This window comes from Oncorhynchus gorbuscha, linkage group LG05, assembly GCF_021184085.1.
Source record: "Oncorhynchus gorbuscha isolate QuinsamMale2020 ecotype Even-year linkage group LG05, OgorEven_v1.0, whole genome shotgun sequence".
Classification (NCBI taxonomy): Eukaryota; Metazoa; Chordata; class Actinopteri; order Salmoniformes; family Salmonidae; genus Oncorhynchus; species Oncorhynchus gorbuscha.
The window spans coordinates 38,490,190-38,506,525 of record NC_060177.1 but is presented as its reverse complement, the minus strand read 5'-3'; the positions used below and the strand labels follow the sequence as shown (position 1 = coordinate 38,506,525).

The window sequence follows — 16,336 nt, the reverse complement described above, 5'->3', positions numbered from 1 at the left end:
TAAATGGAGATTCAGTGAAAATGAAAATCTCATTGATTTATCAAGACCAGTCCCCATGCTTGTCTCAGAGCAGTGTGAAACGGTGCTGAAATAGTTGACCATACGCAGTCTATTGCTTCAAATCCTATTGCTTAATTACATTTAGAGGATTGGAGGATTATAAATGAATATTTAAGGGACATTCTTTAGGCGCAGGGGTGTCAAACTCAAATACCCAGCGGGCCAAACTGTAAAACCTGAACAAAGTCACGGGCCAACATTGAACAAATTAACCTTTTAATATGGACCCAAACAAGTTTTGCTTTAACATTGAATATGAAACAAGCATCGCTTATTACCATACAATATATAATTTAATAGTGGAGACATGCAAAATCAAATTTCAAATGAAAAAACACATCAATGGCATTCATTTATTAAATAAATAAAATTTAAATAAAAATTGTATGCCTCTTTTCTATTTGCAGCCTTCTGATTTAAATACCAAAATAAACTTTTTCCACTGGCTAATAATTTTACAAATAAAATGATAATAAATCAATCAACCATTCAAGCCCATACCTTGTAGCAAGAAAAAGTGCATAAAGAAAACGTTAATTATTGCACACTGGTCTAATCTGATGTGCCCAAGCCAGATACCTGGCATCTCTTCTTGGATGCTAGTTCATCAATGTCTGGGCTCAAGCTCTGAGCTAAAGAAATCCTCAGTATCGAGCGAAGATGTTCATCAGTCAGACGTCTCCTGTGAGTTGTTTTGGTCATCTTCATCGAGGAGAAAAGTTGCTCGCATAGATAAGTGCTGCCGAACATGGAGAGCATCTGAGCAGCTTGGGTGCGGAGCTGAGGCATTGTGTCAGGGATGAACCGTGGAAACTGTGCGGCACCCACAGCATCATACTTTGACTTCAGCGTGTCGTTGCACTGGAGTTCAATCAGCTCCATTTGGATGTTGGTTGGTGCATTTTCCACATCAACTGTGAAGGGATTACTAAGCAGTTCAAACTTGCATTTCTGGGCATCGAAGTCGGCAAATCGCCGGCTAAACTCAGCGGCGAGAACACTGAGTTTTTCAGCAAACTGTGCGCATGGGAACACGGCGGTAGAGATCTGCGCTTTTATGGATTGGCAGCAGGGAAAATGGCAAGGGTTTCCTTGCAGCATCTGATTCTCCCACAGGCACAGTTTAGTTTTGAAGGCCCCCACTGCAGCGTACATGTCTGTGATGATGCGCCCCCGCCCCTGAAGCTGCAGGTTCAGCGCATCGAGATGGCTCGAGATGTCACAGAGAAAGGCCAGCTCACACAGGAACTTTTGCTCCCTTAGCTCTGCTGTATCCTTCCCTTTGGTTTCCAGGAATTGACATATTTCCTCACGCAGCTCGAAACATCTGTTCAGTACTTTTCCTCTGCTTAGCCATCTCACCTCTGTGTGATACGGCATGTCTGCGTATTCCGAACCACACTCCTCCAGAAAAGATTTAAACTGGCGGTGATTTAATAAAATATAAAGTTAACTACCTGTGTTACTGTGGTCATAACATGTTCCATCTTTAGGGCTTTGGCACACAGTGCTTCCTGATGTATGATGCAGTGGTAAACAGTTAGCTCACCTGCACAGTTCTCTTTCCGCATCTTCTCCCGAACCATGCCCACCAGTCCACTCTTTTTACCGCACATCGCTGGCGCACCATCTGTCGTTAATCCAACGAGTTTATCCCACGGCAGCTTTATTTCAGTTACACATTTGGAAACCTCCTCAAAGATTTCCTTTCCTGTGGTTGTGCCATGCATTGTTTTGAATCCTAATAGCTCCTCCGTAACACACAGATTTGAGTCCACTCCACGGATGAAGACTGACAGCTGAGCAGTATCAGGTGCGTCGCAGCTCTCATCCACAGCGAGGGAGAACGCAACAAAATCTTTTCCCTTTTCCATCAGCTGGTCATACAGATTGGTGGCAAGATCACATGTGCGATCAGCTACTGTGTTCCTGCTCAGGCTCACGTTTGAAAATGCTTGTTTTTTCTCTGGGCATACAAGGTCACAAACCTTCATCATGCACTTTTTCATGAACTCTCCCTCATTAAAGGGCCGGGCTGATTTTGCGATCTCTGCTGCCACTATATAACTAGCCTTTACAGCAGCCTCGCTTTGTGATGTGGCTTTTTTAAACATATTCTGTTGTGAAACCAAACTTCTTTTCATCTCCTCTACTTTCTGGCTCCTTTGAGTCATGTCCAGGTCCTTGTATTTGTCATGGTGTTTTGTTTCATAGTGTCGTCTAATGTTGTACTCCTTACTTACAGCCACGTTGACTCCACAAACAAGACAAATAGGTTTGTCTTTTATATATGTAAACAGATATTCTGCCTCCCACTTGTCCAGAAAGCTCCTGTTTTCTGCCTTTCTTTTCGCCACTTTTGGGAAGGGTTAGCTGCTGACAGTTGTAGCGTCTATGTTGCTATGCCTACTGTCACAGAGGAGAGAGCGTTTCTGGGTCCTGTCCTGATTGAAGCGTGAAAACAGCAGAGCATTATGGGATTCGTAGTATTAGTGGTGAATGCGCTGTATAATACCGGCGGGCCAGCTCTAGTAGTAATTTGGTATTGTCTCGCGGGCCAAATATAATTACCCCGCGGGCCAAATTTGGCCCACGGGCCAGAGTTTGACACCCATGCCTTAGGGCATTTCGTTAGGGCAAATCTGATCTGTGAGAATATCTGAAGAGGCTTTTATATAATACCAAATTAATTAGTAATGATGACAATAATCGCTTTGTTTAAAAAAAATATGATATTTTGGAGATTATTTTGTTTTCAAATAACCTAAAGTGAGTGAGAAAAAGGCCATTCTTGAACAGGGGTGAGAGATACTAATTTGTAAATAAAGACAGTTTTATTTATTTCTGTTTTTAGAGAATCCAAAAGACCACCGCTGCCTCATGGGTCCTTGGTCGCGGCCGGCACGGGTATCAAAACAGCATCTGTAGCAACGCAGTTTTATTTTCTGCATATTGGGAGGATGTCAATGCACAGTCAGATAGCACCTCTATAAACAATAGGCTGTCTTTATCAGCATTCTAAAAGCTGATAGTATTTCAACCACATAAAATATGCATCCATGCAGAACTCAAATTTGATCAGAAACATGTTGGGTCAATTTCACAACTATCTATTTTACAACTGGTCCAACTGATGTCAGTCATTTGGACATTTTGCATAGAAAATCATTCCTTAAAAAAATGGTATTAAATTGTCTCCTCGGTCCCTAAATGTCTTTGCTCTGCGAAAGAAGCAGAGATAACAGAGAACATTTACCGATGTCAACTAGATTTAAGCATTCATTCTATCGACTTATGACTTTATTCTGGTGAGCAAGGGTTTCTTTAGTGTTTTAGGGCAACATATAATGGCAGAAGGGAAGTTGCATGTATACAATTATAGACGAGTTAACTAACAAATAGCCTACCAAAATGTCAGAAACAAATCTAAATCAGGCAAAAGAAATCCTGCACCCCATGTCAAAAAATCATTTTGTCATTTCTGACTGCAGCCTACAACTTGACCCTCGCACCACTAGTGTTTGCGTGCGTGTCCAATCCCTACATAGTCCTAAAGCCATGTGTGTGTATAACAGCATCATTGTGTTTGTTTGCACCTGTGTGTGTGTGTGTGTGTGTGTGTGTGTGTGTGTGTGTGTGTGTGTGTGTGTGTGTGTGTGTGTGTGTGTGTGTGTGTGTGTGTGTGTGTGTGTGTGTGTGTGTGTGTGTGTGTGTGTGTGTGTGTGTGTGTGTGTGTGTGTGTGTGTGTGTGTGTGTGTGTGTGTGCATGCATGGTCAGTAAGATCTTCAGCCCAGATAACCAGGACCATTATAGCCTACCCTGCATCTTTACAGATTAGGCAATGTAGCAATGCTAAATCACTGTCCATCATCATCTGGAAGACTGACAGTGTGGCCCAGCACAATGTGACAGAGGAGATAAGAGCAGGAAATTGGCATTACAGGCTAACATGCTAAACCAGGTGAACTCTGCCGAGGGCTTAGCTTTTTGTCAACATTTCATACGCACAAACACAACTAGGCCATGACTCAACACAAATAAACAGACAAAAAACAATTAAAAAAAAAACATGTCTGCTTTGTTTTCTCAGGCAAAGTTGTGCATCTGACAAGCATGTCAGACACTGTGTGACTTTGTGTTCCAAGGTGTCCTTTTGAAGACACTGAATTCAGGCGATGGCCATGTCACGTCTCTGACCTTAAGGCCCAATTTGTGGTTGTATAATTATGCCTTTTTCTTTTCTTGTGCCCTGTTGTCACAGTGACTCATGCATGTTTTTTTGTAGGGTCACATGGGTCCAAATGCAAGGGTAGTTGCAAGGGTTGGAACTTTACTCTCAATTCAGTGCACATACACAGGTAACTGCCAAAATACAGGAAACGCCAAAAGTATTGTCTTAATGGGGCGTTGGGCCACCACCAGCCAGAACTTCAACTTCAGAACTTGCACCTTGGTATTCCTGCTACAAGTGTCTAGGAACTCTATTGGAGGGATGCGACACCATTCTTCCACGAGAAATTCCATAATTTCATATTTTGTAGATGGTGGTGGAAAATGCTGTCTCAGGCGCCGCTCCAGAATCTCCCATAAGCGTTCAATTGGGTTGAGATCTAGTGACTAATACAGCCATGGCATATGGTTTACATCGTTTTCATGCTCATCTACTCGTGCCCTACTTTTACTAAAGCACCTGCTTTCAATGGACAGATGGCGCAGTGGTCTAAGCAGAGAGCTCCTGCCTCATAGACCGTGGGTTCAATCTCAGCTCCTAGCATTCTTTTGTGGGTAGCAGGTAGCCCAACGGTTAGAGTGTTGGGCCATTAACCGAAATGGTGCCTGTTCGATTCCCGGGTGGACACATCGACAGTCTGCCGATGTGCCCTTGAGCAAGGCACATAGCCTTTTTTGCTCCAGGGTCGCTGCTGATAATAGCTGACCCTGGCCATGACCCCATTCTCCTGAAAAGTTTTAAAAATCAGACCCGAGGCAACGTCTCGTTTCAATCATGGACTCTTTTGGCATAGAGGAACTATATCACTGCCCTATGCCACGACTCTATCTGCTTCAGTTCCTCTATGCGAAAATAGTCCATCATTGAAACCAGACCCTCGTCACTGTGTTGCCGAGTGTTGGGTTTTCAAGACGACCATCTGAGGGTGTCTCAGAGGGAGTTGGGATATGCAAAAAAAAAACATTTCTAATTAACACTTGAGCATGTGTAAGATAGGACAAATATAAGTACCCACTAAATTATTATTAATTATTTATTATATACTTTGTATCCCTCATTTTCTCAAGTGTTTCCATTGTTTTGGTAGTTACCGGTACAGTTTGTAATTAGCTGAATATAGGAATAAAGATTAAAAAGTGGCATGATGACAATGGAAACATCTAAACTTTTATCCTTGCTTCATAGACATATAATATCACTCTCACAGAGTGATAGATCCTTCTCTTCTTTGCCCTCAGACCAACGTTCATAAACATATTATGAAATATTATCTTTATCAGATAAAATGACTGTACTTTACATGGACAAATTGAGGAATCCTTCATTTAACGTACCTAATGTAAAAAACATTGAGCATTAAATATCGTTTAGAGACAACTAAGGACAAGTTGCTCTAAACAAAGTGTTAAAAAAAGTGTTGGTTTATAATTATTTTTGGATTTGCTTGCTCTGACAGTGCTCTGTTTGACTAGGGCAAATTGACTGGTTTTGCATATATTACCATAATTCAATTTGACTGGCAATCAGAAAGCTCGTGTTTACAGAATGTACATGTGTGTGTGTCTCCTTGCGTGTGTGTTGTGTTGAGAAGAAGGCAGACACACGGAAACACTCTTGTCAGTGTGTCAAAGTAACTGTGTCTTTATTTAATGAATAACACAGTACACAGAACACAAACGGACCAGATACTTAATACACACACTGCTTGCACGCGTAATAGAAATACAGGAGTATGTAATGTTAGATGGTAAGATTGATGAGAGGAAGGGAAGGACAAGGAGGGAGTGTACATCCAGTGTTAAACACACAGCCATGTGTTGATACTGTAACAATCACACCGCTGTCGTACCTCTTCTAAGGATGAGGTAATATTCCTATTCATGAATGATCTTCCTACTAACTAAGAATGCAAAACGCAAATATACAGTAAAGTATGTTCAAATCACAGGGTTTGTTCAAAACACAGTTATTTAAGTCGCATGACAATTACATTATGACAAGGTGCATAGGTCTTGCATAGAATTCAGTACACTCAGTAGAGTGTCGGTTCATCTTTTACACAATGTATGCTCAGCACAGCGTGTGCACATAATCAAAACACAAGACAGTGGCTGGGATGCATTTGGGAAGTTCAAAAATCTATTTAGTTCAGTAGCTCACTAAACAATGAACTTATGTGAACTTCTGAACTTATCATAGTGCATTTGTATTTGTATTTATTAGGTCTTCATGGAGTCCAAACACATTAAGTCACTTACATTACACATAAAACAAAAGGCATCATATAACATTATTACACCACTACATATCTTCAATAGAACATGTATAATACCACCATACAACAATATTACAATGTACATGTGTGTAGAGTGCGTGTGCTGGCACATGTGTGCGTATGCGTGTGTCTGTACCTGTGTGTGTGTGTCTCTTCACAGTCCCCGCTGTGCTAATAGAGCTGATACAATAGGTGGTACAGTTGAAGTCGGAAGTTTACATACACCTTAGACAAATGCATTTAAACTCAGTTTTTCAAAATTCCTGACATTTAATCAGAGTAAAATTTCCCCTTCTTAGGTCAGTTAGGATCACCACTTTCTTTTAAGAATGTGAAATGTCAGAATAATAGTAGAGAAAATGATTTATTTCAGCTTTTATTTCTTTCATCACATTCCCAGCGGGTCAGACGTTTACATACACTCAATTAATATTTGGTAGCATTGCCTTTAAATTGTTTAACTTGGGTCAATCATTTCGGGTTGCCTTCCACAAGCTTCCCGCATTATGTTGGGTGAATTTTGGCCCATTCCTCCTGTCAGAGCTGGTGTTACTGAGTCAGGTTTGTAGGTCTCCTTGCACAGGCTTTTTCAGTTCTGCCCACAAATTTTCTATGGGATTGAGGTCAGGGCTTTGTGGTGGCCACTCCAATACCTTGACTTTGTTGTCCTTAAGCCATTTTGCCACAACTTTGGAAGTATGCTTGGGGTCATTGTCCATTTGGAAGACCCATTTACGACCAAGCTTTAACTTCCTGACTGATGTCTTGAGATGTTGCTTCAAAATATCCACATAATTTTCCTTCCTCATGACGTCATCTATTTTTTATAGTGCACCAGTCCCTCCTGCAGCAAACACCCCCACTACATGATGCTGCCACCCCCGTGCTTCACGGTTGGGATGGTGTTCTTCGGCTTGCAAGCTTCCCTTTTTTTCCTCCAAACATAACGATGGTCATTATGGCCAAACAGTTTTATTTTTGTTTCATCAGACCAGAGGACATTTTTCCAAAAAGTACGATCTTTGTATCCATGTACAGTTGCAAACCATCCTCTGGCTTTTTTTATGGTGGTTTTGGAGCCGTGGCTTCTTCCTTGCTGAGCGGCCTTTCAGGATATTTCGATATAGGACTCGTTTTACTGTGGATATAGATATCTTTGTATCTATTTCCTCCAGCATCTTCACAATGTCCTTTGCTGTTGGTCTGGGATTGATTTGCACTTTTCGCACCGATGTACATTCATTTCCAGGAGACAGAACGCTGCTCCTTCCTGAGCGTTATGACAGCTGCGTGGTCCCATGGTGTTTAAACTTGTGTACTATTGTTTGTACAGATGAACGTGGTACCTTCAGGCGTTTGGAAATTGCTCCCAAGGATGAACTTGACTTGTGGAGGTGTACCATGTTTTTCTGAGGTCTTGGCTGATTTCTTTTGATTTTCCCATGATGTCAAGCAAAGAGGCACTGAGTATGAAGGTAGGCCTTGAAATACATCCACAGGTACACCTCCAATTGACTCAAATGATGTCAATTAGCCTATCGGAAGCTTCTTCAAGCCACAACATAATTTTCTGGAATTTTCCAAGCTGTTTAAAGCCACAGTCAACTTGGTGTATGCAATCTTCTGACCCACTGGAATTGTGATAAAGTGAATTATAAGTGAAAAAATCTGTCTGTAAACAATTGTTGGAATAGTTTCTTGTGTCATGCACAAAGTAGATGTCCTAACTGACTTTCCAAAGTCATAGTTTGTTAACAAGAAATTTGTGCAGTGGTTGAAAAACAAGTTTTAATGACTCCAACCTAAGTGTATGTATATTCCTTCCACCTATTTGGGACATTTGCAGCAGTCCTCAAGCTAACTCTCCTTACATTCAGAACAGTGTGTATGTGTGTATGCGTTTGTGACTTCATGCAATGTGTGTGCACGTGTTCTGGTAACTGTGTTTTATTGGATGTGTGTTTGTGTATATAAAACACATTGTGTGTGCATTGCCTTGTGTAAAGCTGTTGTGCGTATCTCTCTTGACAGATCTCCTCACTATGCCTGCCCAGAGGTCATAAGGGTAAGTGCACTCGCTCACCACCTCTCTCTCTCTCTCGCTCTCTATTTCTCGGTGCTATATTTCTCTCTCTTTTCTCTCTCTTTTCTCTCTCTCTCTCTCTCCCTCCCATAATGGCATCGCAGAACGAGCCCCTTTAGCCGCTCTAACCATTAACTTTATAATGCTCTACTCTCAGCTCTGTATACAATGAACTGTCTCTCAGCCCTTCGCCCCTCGGGCTGTGGCAATGCCACACACAGCCACGTGTTGTGTCATCACAAGTCGTCTGATATAAGCAGTGCAGCTCTGAATCAGGTGTATGCCATGTGGATATGTGCTTGCATTGTCAAGAAGGATCCTGCAAGTAAGGGTTTTGTTGGACGGTTGGACGGTGTCAAATCAAATCAAATGTTATTTGTCACATGCGCTGTATACAACAGTTGTGGTAGACCTTAAAGTGAAATGCTTACTTCCAAGCCCTTAACCAACAATGCAGTTTTAAGAAAAATACATGTTAAGTGAAAAATAGAAAAATAGAAAAAAATACAAATAAAAGTAACAAATAATTAAAGAACAGCAGTAAAATAACAATAGTGAGGCTATATACAGGGGGTACCGGTACAGAGTCAATGCGTGGGGGCAAAGGTTAGTAGAGATAATTGAGATAGTATTTACATGTAGGTAGAGTTAAAGGGACTATGTATACTGTACACAATGGAAATAGTCTGGGTCGTCATTCTATTAGCTGTTCAGCAGTCTTATGGCTTGGGTGTACAATCTGTTAAGTCTTTTGGACATAGACTTGGTGATACGGTACCACTTGCCATGCAATAGCAGAGAGGACAGTCTATGACTAGGATGTCTTGAGTCTTTGACAATTTCTAGGGCCTTCCTCTGACACCGCCTGGTATAGAGGTCCTGGATGTCAGGATTGGCCCCATGGATGTTCTGGGCTGTAAGCACTACCCTCTGTAGTGCCTTGCGGTCGGAGGCAGAGCAGTTGCCATACAAGGCAGTGATGCAACCGGTCAGGATGCTCTCGATGGTGCAGCTGTATAACCTTTTGAGGATTTGGCGACCCATGCCAAATCCTTTCAGTCTCCTGAGTAGGAATAGGCTGTGTCGTGCCCTCTTCACGACTGTCTTGGTCTGTTTGGACCATGATAGTTTGTTGCTGATGTGGACACCAAGGAAATTGAAGCTCTCAACCTGCTCCACTACAGCCCGTCGATGAGAATGGAGGTGTGCTCGGTCCTCCTTTTCCTGTAGTCCAAAATCATCTTCTTTGTCTTGATCACATTGAGGGAGAGGTTGTTGTCCTGGCACCACATGGCCAGGTCTCTGACCTCCTCCCTATAGGCTGTCTCATCGTTGTCGGTGATCAGGCCTACCACTGTTGTGTCATCAGCAAACTTGATGATGGTGTTGGAGTCGTGCCTATCCGTGCAGTCATGAGTGAACAGGGAGTACAGGACGGGACTGAGCATGCACCCCTGAGGGGCCCCCGTTTTGTGGATCAGCGTGGTGGATGTGTTGTTACCTACCCTTACCACCTGGGGGCAGTCTGTCAGGAAGTTCAGGATCCAGTTACAGAGGGAGATTTTTAGTCCCAGGGTCCTTAGCTTAGTGGTGAGCTTCGTGGGCACTATTGTGTTGAACGCTGAGCTGTAGTCAATGAACAGCATTCTCACATACGTGTTCCTTTTGTCCAGGTGGGAAAGGGCAGTGTGGAGTGCAATAGAGATTGCATCTGTGGATCTGTTGGGGCGGTACGCAAATTGGAGTGGGTCTACGGTTTCTGGGATAATGGTGTTGATAATAATAAACCAGACTTTCATTGCACTTCATGGCTACAGATGTGAGTGCTACGGGTATTCATTTAGGCAGTTTACCTTAGTGTCCTTGGGTACAGGGACTCTGCTGGTCTGCTCGAAACATGTTGGTATTACAGTCAGGGAGAGGTTGAAAATGGCAGTGAAGACACTTGCCAGTTGGTCAGCATATGCTCAAAGTACACGTCCTGGTAATCCATCTGGCCCTGCGGCCTTGTGAATGTTTACCTGTTTAACTGTTTCACCCACATCGGCTGCGGAGAGCGGGATCACACAGTCTTCCAGAACAGCTGAAGATCTCAACCATGTTTCAGTGTCACTTGCCTCAAAGCGAGCATAGAAGTAATTTAGCTTGTCTGGTAGGCTCGTATCACTTGGCAGGTCGCGGCTGTACTTCCCTTTGTAGTCTGGAATAGTTTTCAAGCTCTGCCACATCCGACGAGCATTGAAGCCGGTGTAGTACAATTCAATCTTAGTCCTGTATTGACGCTTTGCCTGTTCGTCCGAGGGCATAGCGGGATTTCTTATAAGCTTCCGGGTTAGAGTCCCACTCCTTGAAAGCGGCAGCTCTACCCTTTAGTTCAGTGCAGATGTTGTCTGTAATCCATGGCTTCTGGTTGGGGACTTTACATACAGTGACTGTGGGGATGACGTCATCGATGCACTTATTGATGAAGCCAGTGACTGATGTGATTTACATCTCAATGCCATCGGAAGAATCCCAGAATATATTCCAGTCTGTGCTAGCAAAACAGTCCTGTAGCTTAGCATCTGCTTCATCTGACCACTTTTTTATTTTTTACTGTGTCACTGGTCTGTGTGGTGGTAAATAGACAGCTACGAATAATATAGGAGAAAACTCTCTTGGTAAACAGTGGTCTACAGCTTATCATGACACACTCTACCTCAGGTGAGCAACACCTTGAGACTTTCTTAGATTTCATGCACCAGCTGTTGTTTCCAGATATACATAGACCGCACCACTTGTCTTACCCATACATACAACTAATAAAACTAGAAACTTGAAACAAAAACTGTGCTGTGTGCCATCTGTCATGTAGTTGGTTACTTACAGTGCCTTCAGAAAGTATTCACACCCCTTGACTTTTTCCACATTTATCCGTAAGGTCCCTCAGTTGAGCAGGGAATTTCTAACACAGATTCAACCACAAAGACCAGGGAGTTTTTCCAATGCCTCACAAAGAAGGGCACCTATTGAATAAAAAAAGTTCGTTTTTAGAAGAAGAAGTTATTAATTATGCTTCGGATGGTGTATCAATACACCCAGTTACTGCAAAGATACAGGCGTCCTTCCTAACTCATTTGCCGGAGTGGAAGGAAACCGCTCGGGCATTTCACCATGAGGCCAATGGTGACTTTAAATTAGTTAGAGTGTAATGGCTGTGATAGGAGAAAACTAAGGATGAATCAACTACATTGTAGTTACTCCACAATACTGACCTAATTGACAGAGTGAAAAGAAGGATGTTTGTACAGAATACAAATATTCCAAAACATTCATCCTATTTACAATAAGGCACTAAAGTAAAACAGCCAAACAGTATTTAAAAAAAAGTTGTCCTTAATACAAAGCATTATGTTTGGGGCAAATCCAACACATCACTGCATCATGTTATCGGTATGCTTGTCATCGGCAAGGACAAGGGAGTTTTTTAGGATACAAAGAAACAGAACAGAGCTAAGTACAGCCAAAATCGTAGAGGAAACCCTGGTTCAGTCTGCTTTTCAACAGACAATGGGACACAATAATCTTAAACATAAGACCAAATCTACACTGGAGTTGCTTACCAAGACGACATTGAATGTTCCTGAGTGGCCCAGCTGCAATTTTGACTTAAATCAGCTTGAAAATGGCTGTCTAGCAATGACCAACAAATAACTTGACAGAGCTTGAATCATTTCTTTAAGAATAAAGTGCAACTATTGTACAATCCAGCTGTGCAAAGCTCTTAGAGACTTACCCAGAAAGACTCACAGCTGAAATCGCTAACAAGGGTGCTTCTACAAAGTATTGACTCAGCGGTGTGATATATTTTTGTATTTAATTTTCAATATATTTGTAAAAGGTTGTTGTCAGTTTGTCTTTATGAGTTATTACATTTAGATGTGTGAGATTTTTAAAAAATACATTTTGATCAAGGCTGTAACAAAATGTGGAATATGTCAAGGGTTATTAATACTTTCTGAAGGCACTGTAAGCACTAACTCACCCAAGTGAGTGATTTAAAGGTTAATCTGAGGTTTTCAGCTCCTAAAAATCATGTGGAATCTGTATCTCACCTCCATAACAAAATGCATTATTGATTACTCTCTATTTTTGTCTATCGTTATCTCTCTGTCTCACTCTCCTTCACCCTTCCTCACCCCCCCCCCCTCTCTCTCTGTTTCTCTCTTTCTCAGGGGGAGAAGTACGACGGGAGGAAAGCAGACGTGTGGAGCTGTGGGGTCATCCTCTTTGCACTTTTAGTGGTGAGTGATTGACAGCTGCCCTGACCATGACCTTGACACATGCCGGCATCCTGCAATGGACCTTAACGCTCATCTTCCTTCTCTTCTTCTGACCCGCAGCAATAAACAAACAGCAACAAATATGACAAATACATGCTAGCAAGTTGTAAAACTTTTGTGGGCTTACGTAGTTTTTAAACCCGAATGAGAATAGAGAGAATTACATAGGAAGAAGTGCGATAAGTTCATCTGTGAGTCCCTCAGGCAAAGGTAAAGTCACAGTGGACGTATTTGCCTGTGACACAATAAGTCTTCATGGGAAGCTTTGGTCTACAGTGACTTTTAAATTCCCTGGGAAGGAATTCGAGGTAAGGGACAGGACAAGGTTTGGAGACATAACCTAATAAATGTGGTAAAACAAACTTCTTGCCAATGGCCTGTGATTCCAGTTCTTGTCTGTATAGAATTTAAGTGAAAGAGTACATTAGATTATTGGATCAAGACTGAAAATTAAATCAGCACCCTTTCATCCCCATATGATTGGTTGATTCATCATGTTTCTGATTGGAGCAGGGGTTTCCTGGCTGGCTTGACTGTCAGCTTTGTACTGACACACATATGCTCTTTAATCAGAGTTTGTGTCACCAGCATTCACACACCACTCTGGTTAGAGAGTGACATAGTGGGGAGCTGAGAACAAAGGAAATGATAGGCTGTGTGTGTGTTTCTCAATGTTGTGTCAATATGGACATCTATTCTATCTCCCCGACGAAGGCATGTTGAGATGGGAAGAGACCCTATCAGTAATCCTATCATAAACTACACCTTCCATCCGTAGAAGTATGAATGCTCTGCCTGTTTCAAATGTCAGATAGACCTTCACTGATTGTCATGAGTAATGCTCATGTATTGCTTTGGCTAGTGTCTCTTGAAACCCATTCATAGTAGAGATTTTGAAGAAGGCTGGCTAGATTAGGGCTATGCTCTGGCTAACATAAAAAAAACAAGAATTTGTCAGATAGACCTACATTGACTGCCATGAGTAGAGTTATTCACTGTAGTCCCAATAATCTTGTTGTTGTCACGTGTGCTCCCTCTCCGGCCTCTAGGTCACCAGGCTGCTTGTTATGGCGCACACCTATCACCATCGTTACGCGCGTCAGTGCAAAATGACACTCACCTGGACTCCATATCCTCCTTGATTTAACTGCCCTCAGCAAAAAAAAGAAACGTCATCTCACTGTCAGCTGCGTTTATTACAAGACTCAACAACTGAGACATAAACTGGACAAGTTCCACAGACATGTCACGAACAGAAATTGAATAATGTGTCCCTGAACAAAAGGAGGGGGTCAAAATCAAAAGTAACAGTCAGTATCTGGTGTGGCCACCAGCTGCATTAAGTACTGCAGTGCAACTCCTCCTCATCGAATTCACCCAATTTTCCACTTCTTGCTGTGAGATGTTACCCCACTCTTTCACTAAGGCACCTGCAAGTTCCCAGACATTTCTGGGGGGAATGGCCCTATGCCTCATCCTCCGATCCAACAGGTCCCAGACATGCTAAATGGGATTAAGATCTGGGCTCTTCGCTGGCAATGGCAGAACACTGACATTCCTGTCTTGGAGGAAATCACACACAGAACGAGCAGTATGGATGGTGGCATTGTCATGCTGGAGGGTCATGTTAGGATGAGCCTGCGGGAAGGGTACCACAAGAGGGGGGAGGATGTCTTCTCTGTAACACACAGCGCTGAGATTGCCTGCAATGACGACAAACTCAGTCCGATGATGCAGTGATATACCACCCCAGACCATGACGGACCCTTCACCTCCAAATTGATCCCGCTCCAGAGTACAGGCCTCGGTGTAATGCTTATTCCTTCGACAATAAACGCAAATCCAACCATCACCCCTGGTGAGACAAAACCGCGACTTGTCAGTGAAGAGCACTTTTTGACAATCCTGTCTGGTCCAGCAAAGGTTGGGTTTGAGCCCATAGGCGACATTGTTGCCAGTGATATCTGGTGAGGACCTGCGTTACAACAGGTCTACAAGGCCTCAGTCCAGCTTCTCTCAGCCTATTGCGGACAGTCTGAGCACTATTGGATGGATTGTGCATTCCTGGTGTAACTTGGGCAGTTGCCATCCTGTGTACCTTTCCAGAATGGCGTTGTTACACGTGGTCTGCCACTGCGAGGATGATCAGCTGTCCCTCCTGTCTCCTTGTAGTGCTGTCTTAGGCGTCCCACAGTACGGACATTTCAATTTATTGCCCTGGCCACATCTGCAGCCCTGATTCCTCCTTGCAGCATGCCTAAGGCACGTTCACGCAGATGAGCAGGGACCCTGGGCATCTTTCTTTTGGAGTTTTTCTGTAGAAAGGCCTCTTTAGTGTCCTAAGTTTTCATAACTGTGACCTTAATTGCCTACCGTCTGTATGCTGTTAGTGTCTTAATGACCGTTCCACGGGTGCATGTTCATTAAATGTTTATGGTTCACTGAACAAGCATGGGAAACAGTGATTAAACTCTTTACACTGAAGATTTGTGAAGTTATTTGGATTTTTACAAATTATCTTTGAAAGACAGGGTCCTGAAAAAGGGCCGTTTCTGTAATGTAGTTCGTCTGTTGTTTGTAGAGAGTCAGACCGAAATGCAGCGTGTAGGTTACTCATGACTTTTAATGAAGAAAATGCTGTACATGAAATAACTGAAAATACAAAAACAACAAACGAGTGAAACTAATTACAGCCTATCTGGTGACTAACACAGAGACAGGTACAATCACCCACGAAATACAACGCGCACTCAAGCTACCTAAATACGGTTCCCAATCCGAGTCTACTAGAATCAGCTGACTCCAATTAGGAATCGCCTCAGGCAGCCAAGCCTAACTAGACACACCCCTACTAATACACACTCCCAATTAATACAAACCCCAATACGAAATACAACATATAAACCCATGTCACACCCTGGCCTACCCAAACATATAACAAAAACACAAGATACAATGACCAAGGCGTGACAGTTTCTTTTTTTTGCTGAGTATATGTCGCTCCTTTTGGTTCCTCCACCAGGCGTCATTGTTTCAGTTTCATGTCTGTTTTTTGTGTTTCTTGATTTGTATTATGTTTTTATTTATTTATTAAAACACTCACTCCCTGAACTTGCTTCCTGACTCTCAGCGCACATTTTTACAGAATAACGCCTCACTAAAGGGAGTTTTTTTTGTGTTGGAGGTGATCTCGGGTCCGGGAGTCAGAACCGGAGCTACCTGGGAGGCCTCGGCCAGTATGTCGGATTCCCATGGCTCGGCGGGTTGGACCGGTTCCCCTGCCTTAGCTGACTCGACGCGTTTCCATTGCTCAGCTGGCAGCTGACTCGACAGGCTGCCATGCCTCAGCTGGCTCGACAGGCTG

General features: G+C 42.8%; 1 protein-coding gene across 5 annotated transcripts in view; it reads left to right on the top strand.

Annotated features, from left to right (window-relative positions):
- The window catches only part of LOC124035927 (serine/threonine-protein kinase BRSK2-like), a 183,735-nt gene that overhangs the window by 130,033 nt on the left and 37,366 nt on the right, over positions 1–16,336 (top strand). For all 5 annotated transcript variants that reach the window (XM_046349852.1, XM_046349853.1, XM_046349851.1 and 2 more), the window contains 2 exons: positions 8,599–8,632; positions 12,865–12,933. In XM_046349852.1, coding sequence (XP_046205808.1) covers positions 8,599–8,632; positions 12,865–12,933 — 103 coding nt within the window. The remainder of the gene's footprint in view (positions 1–8,598; positions 8,633–12,864; positions 12,934–16,336) is intronic.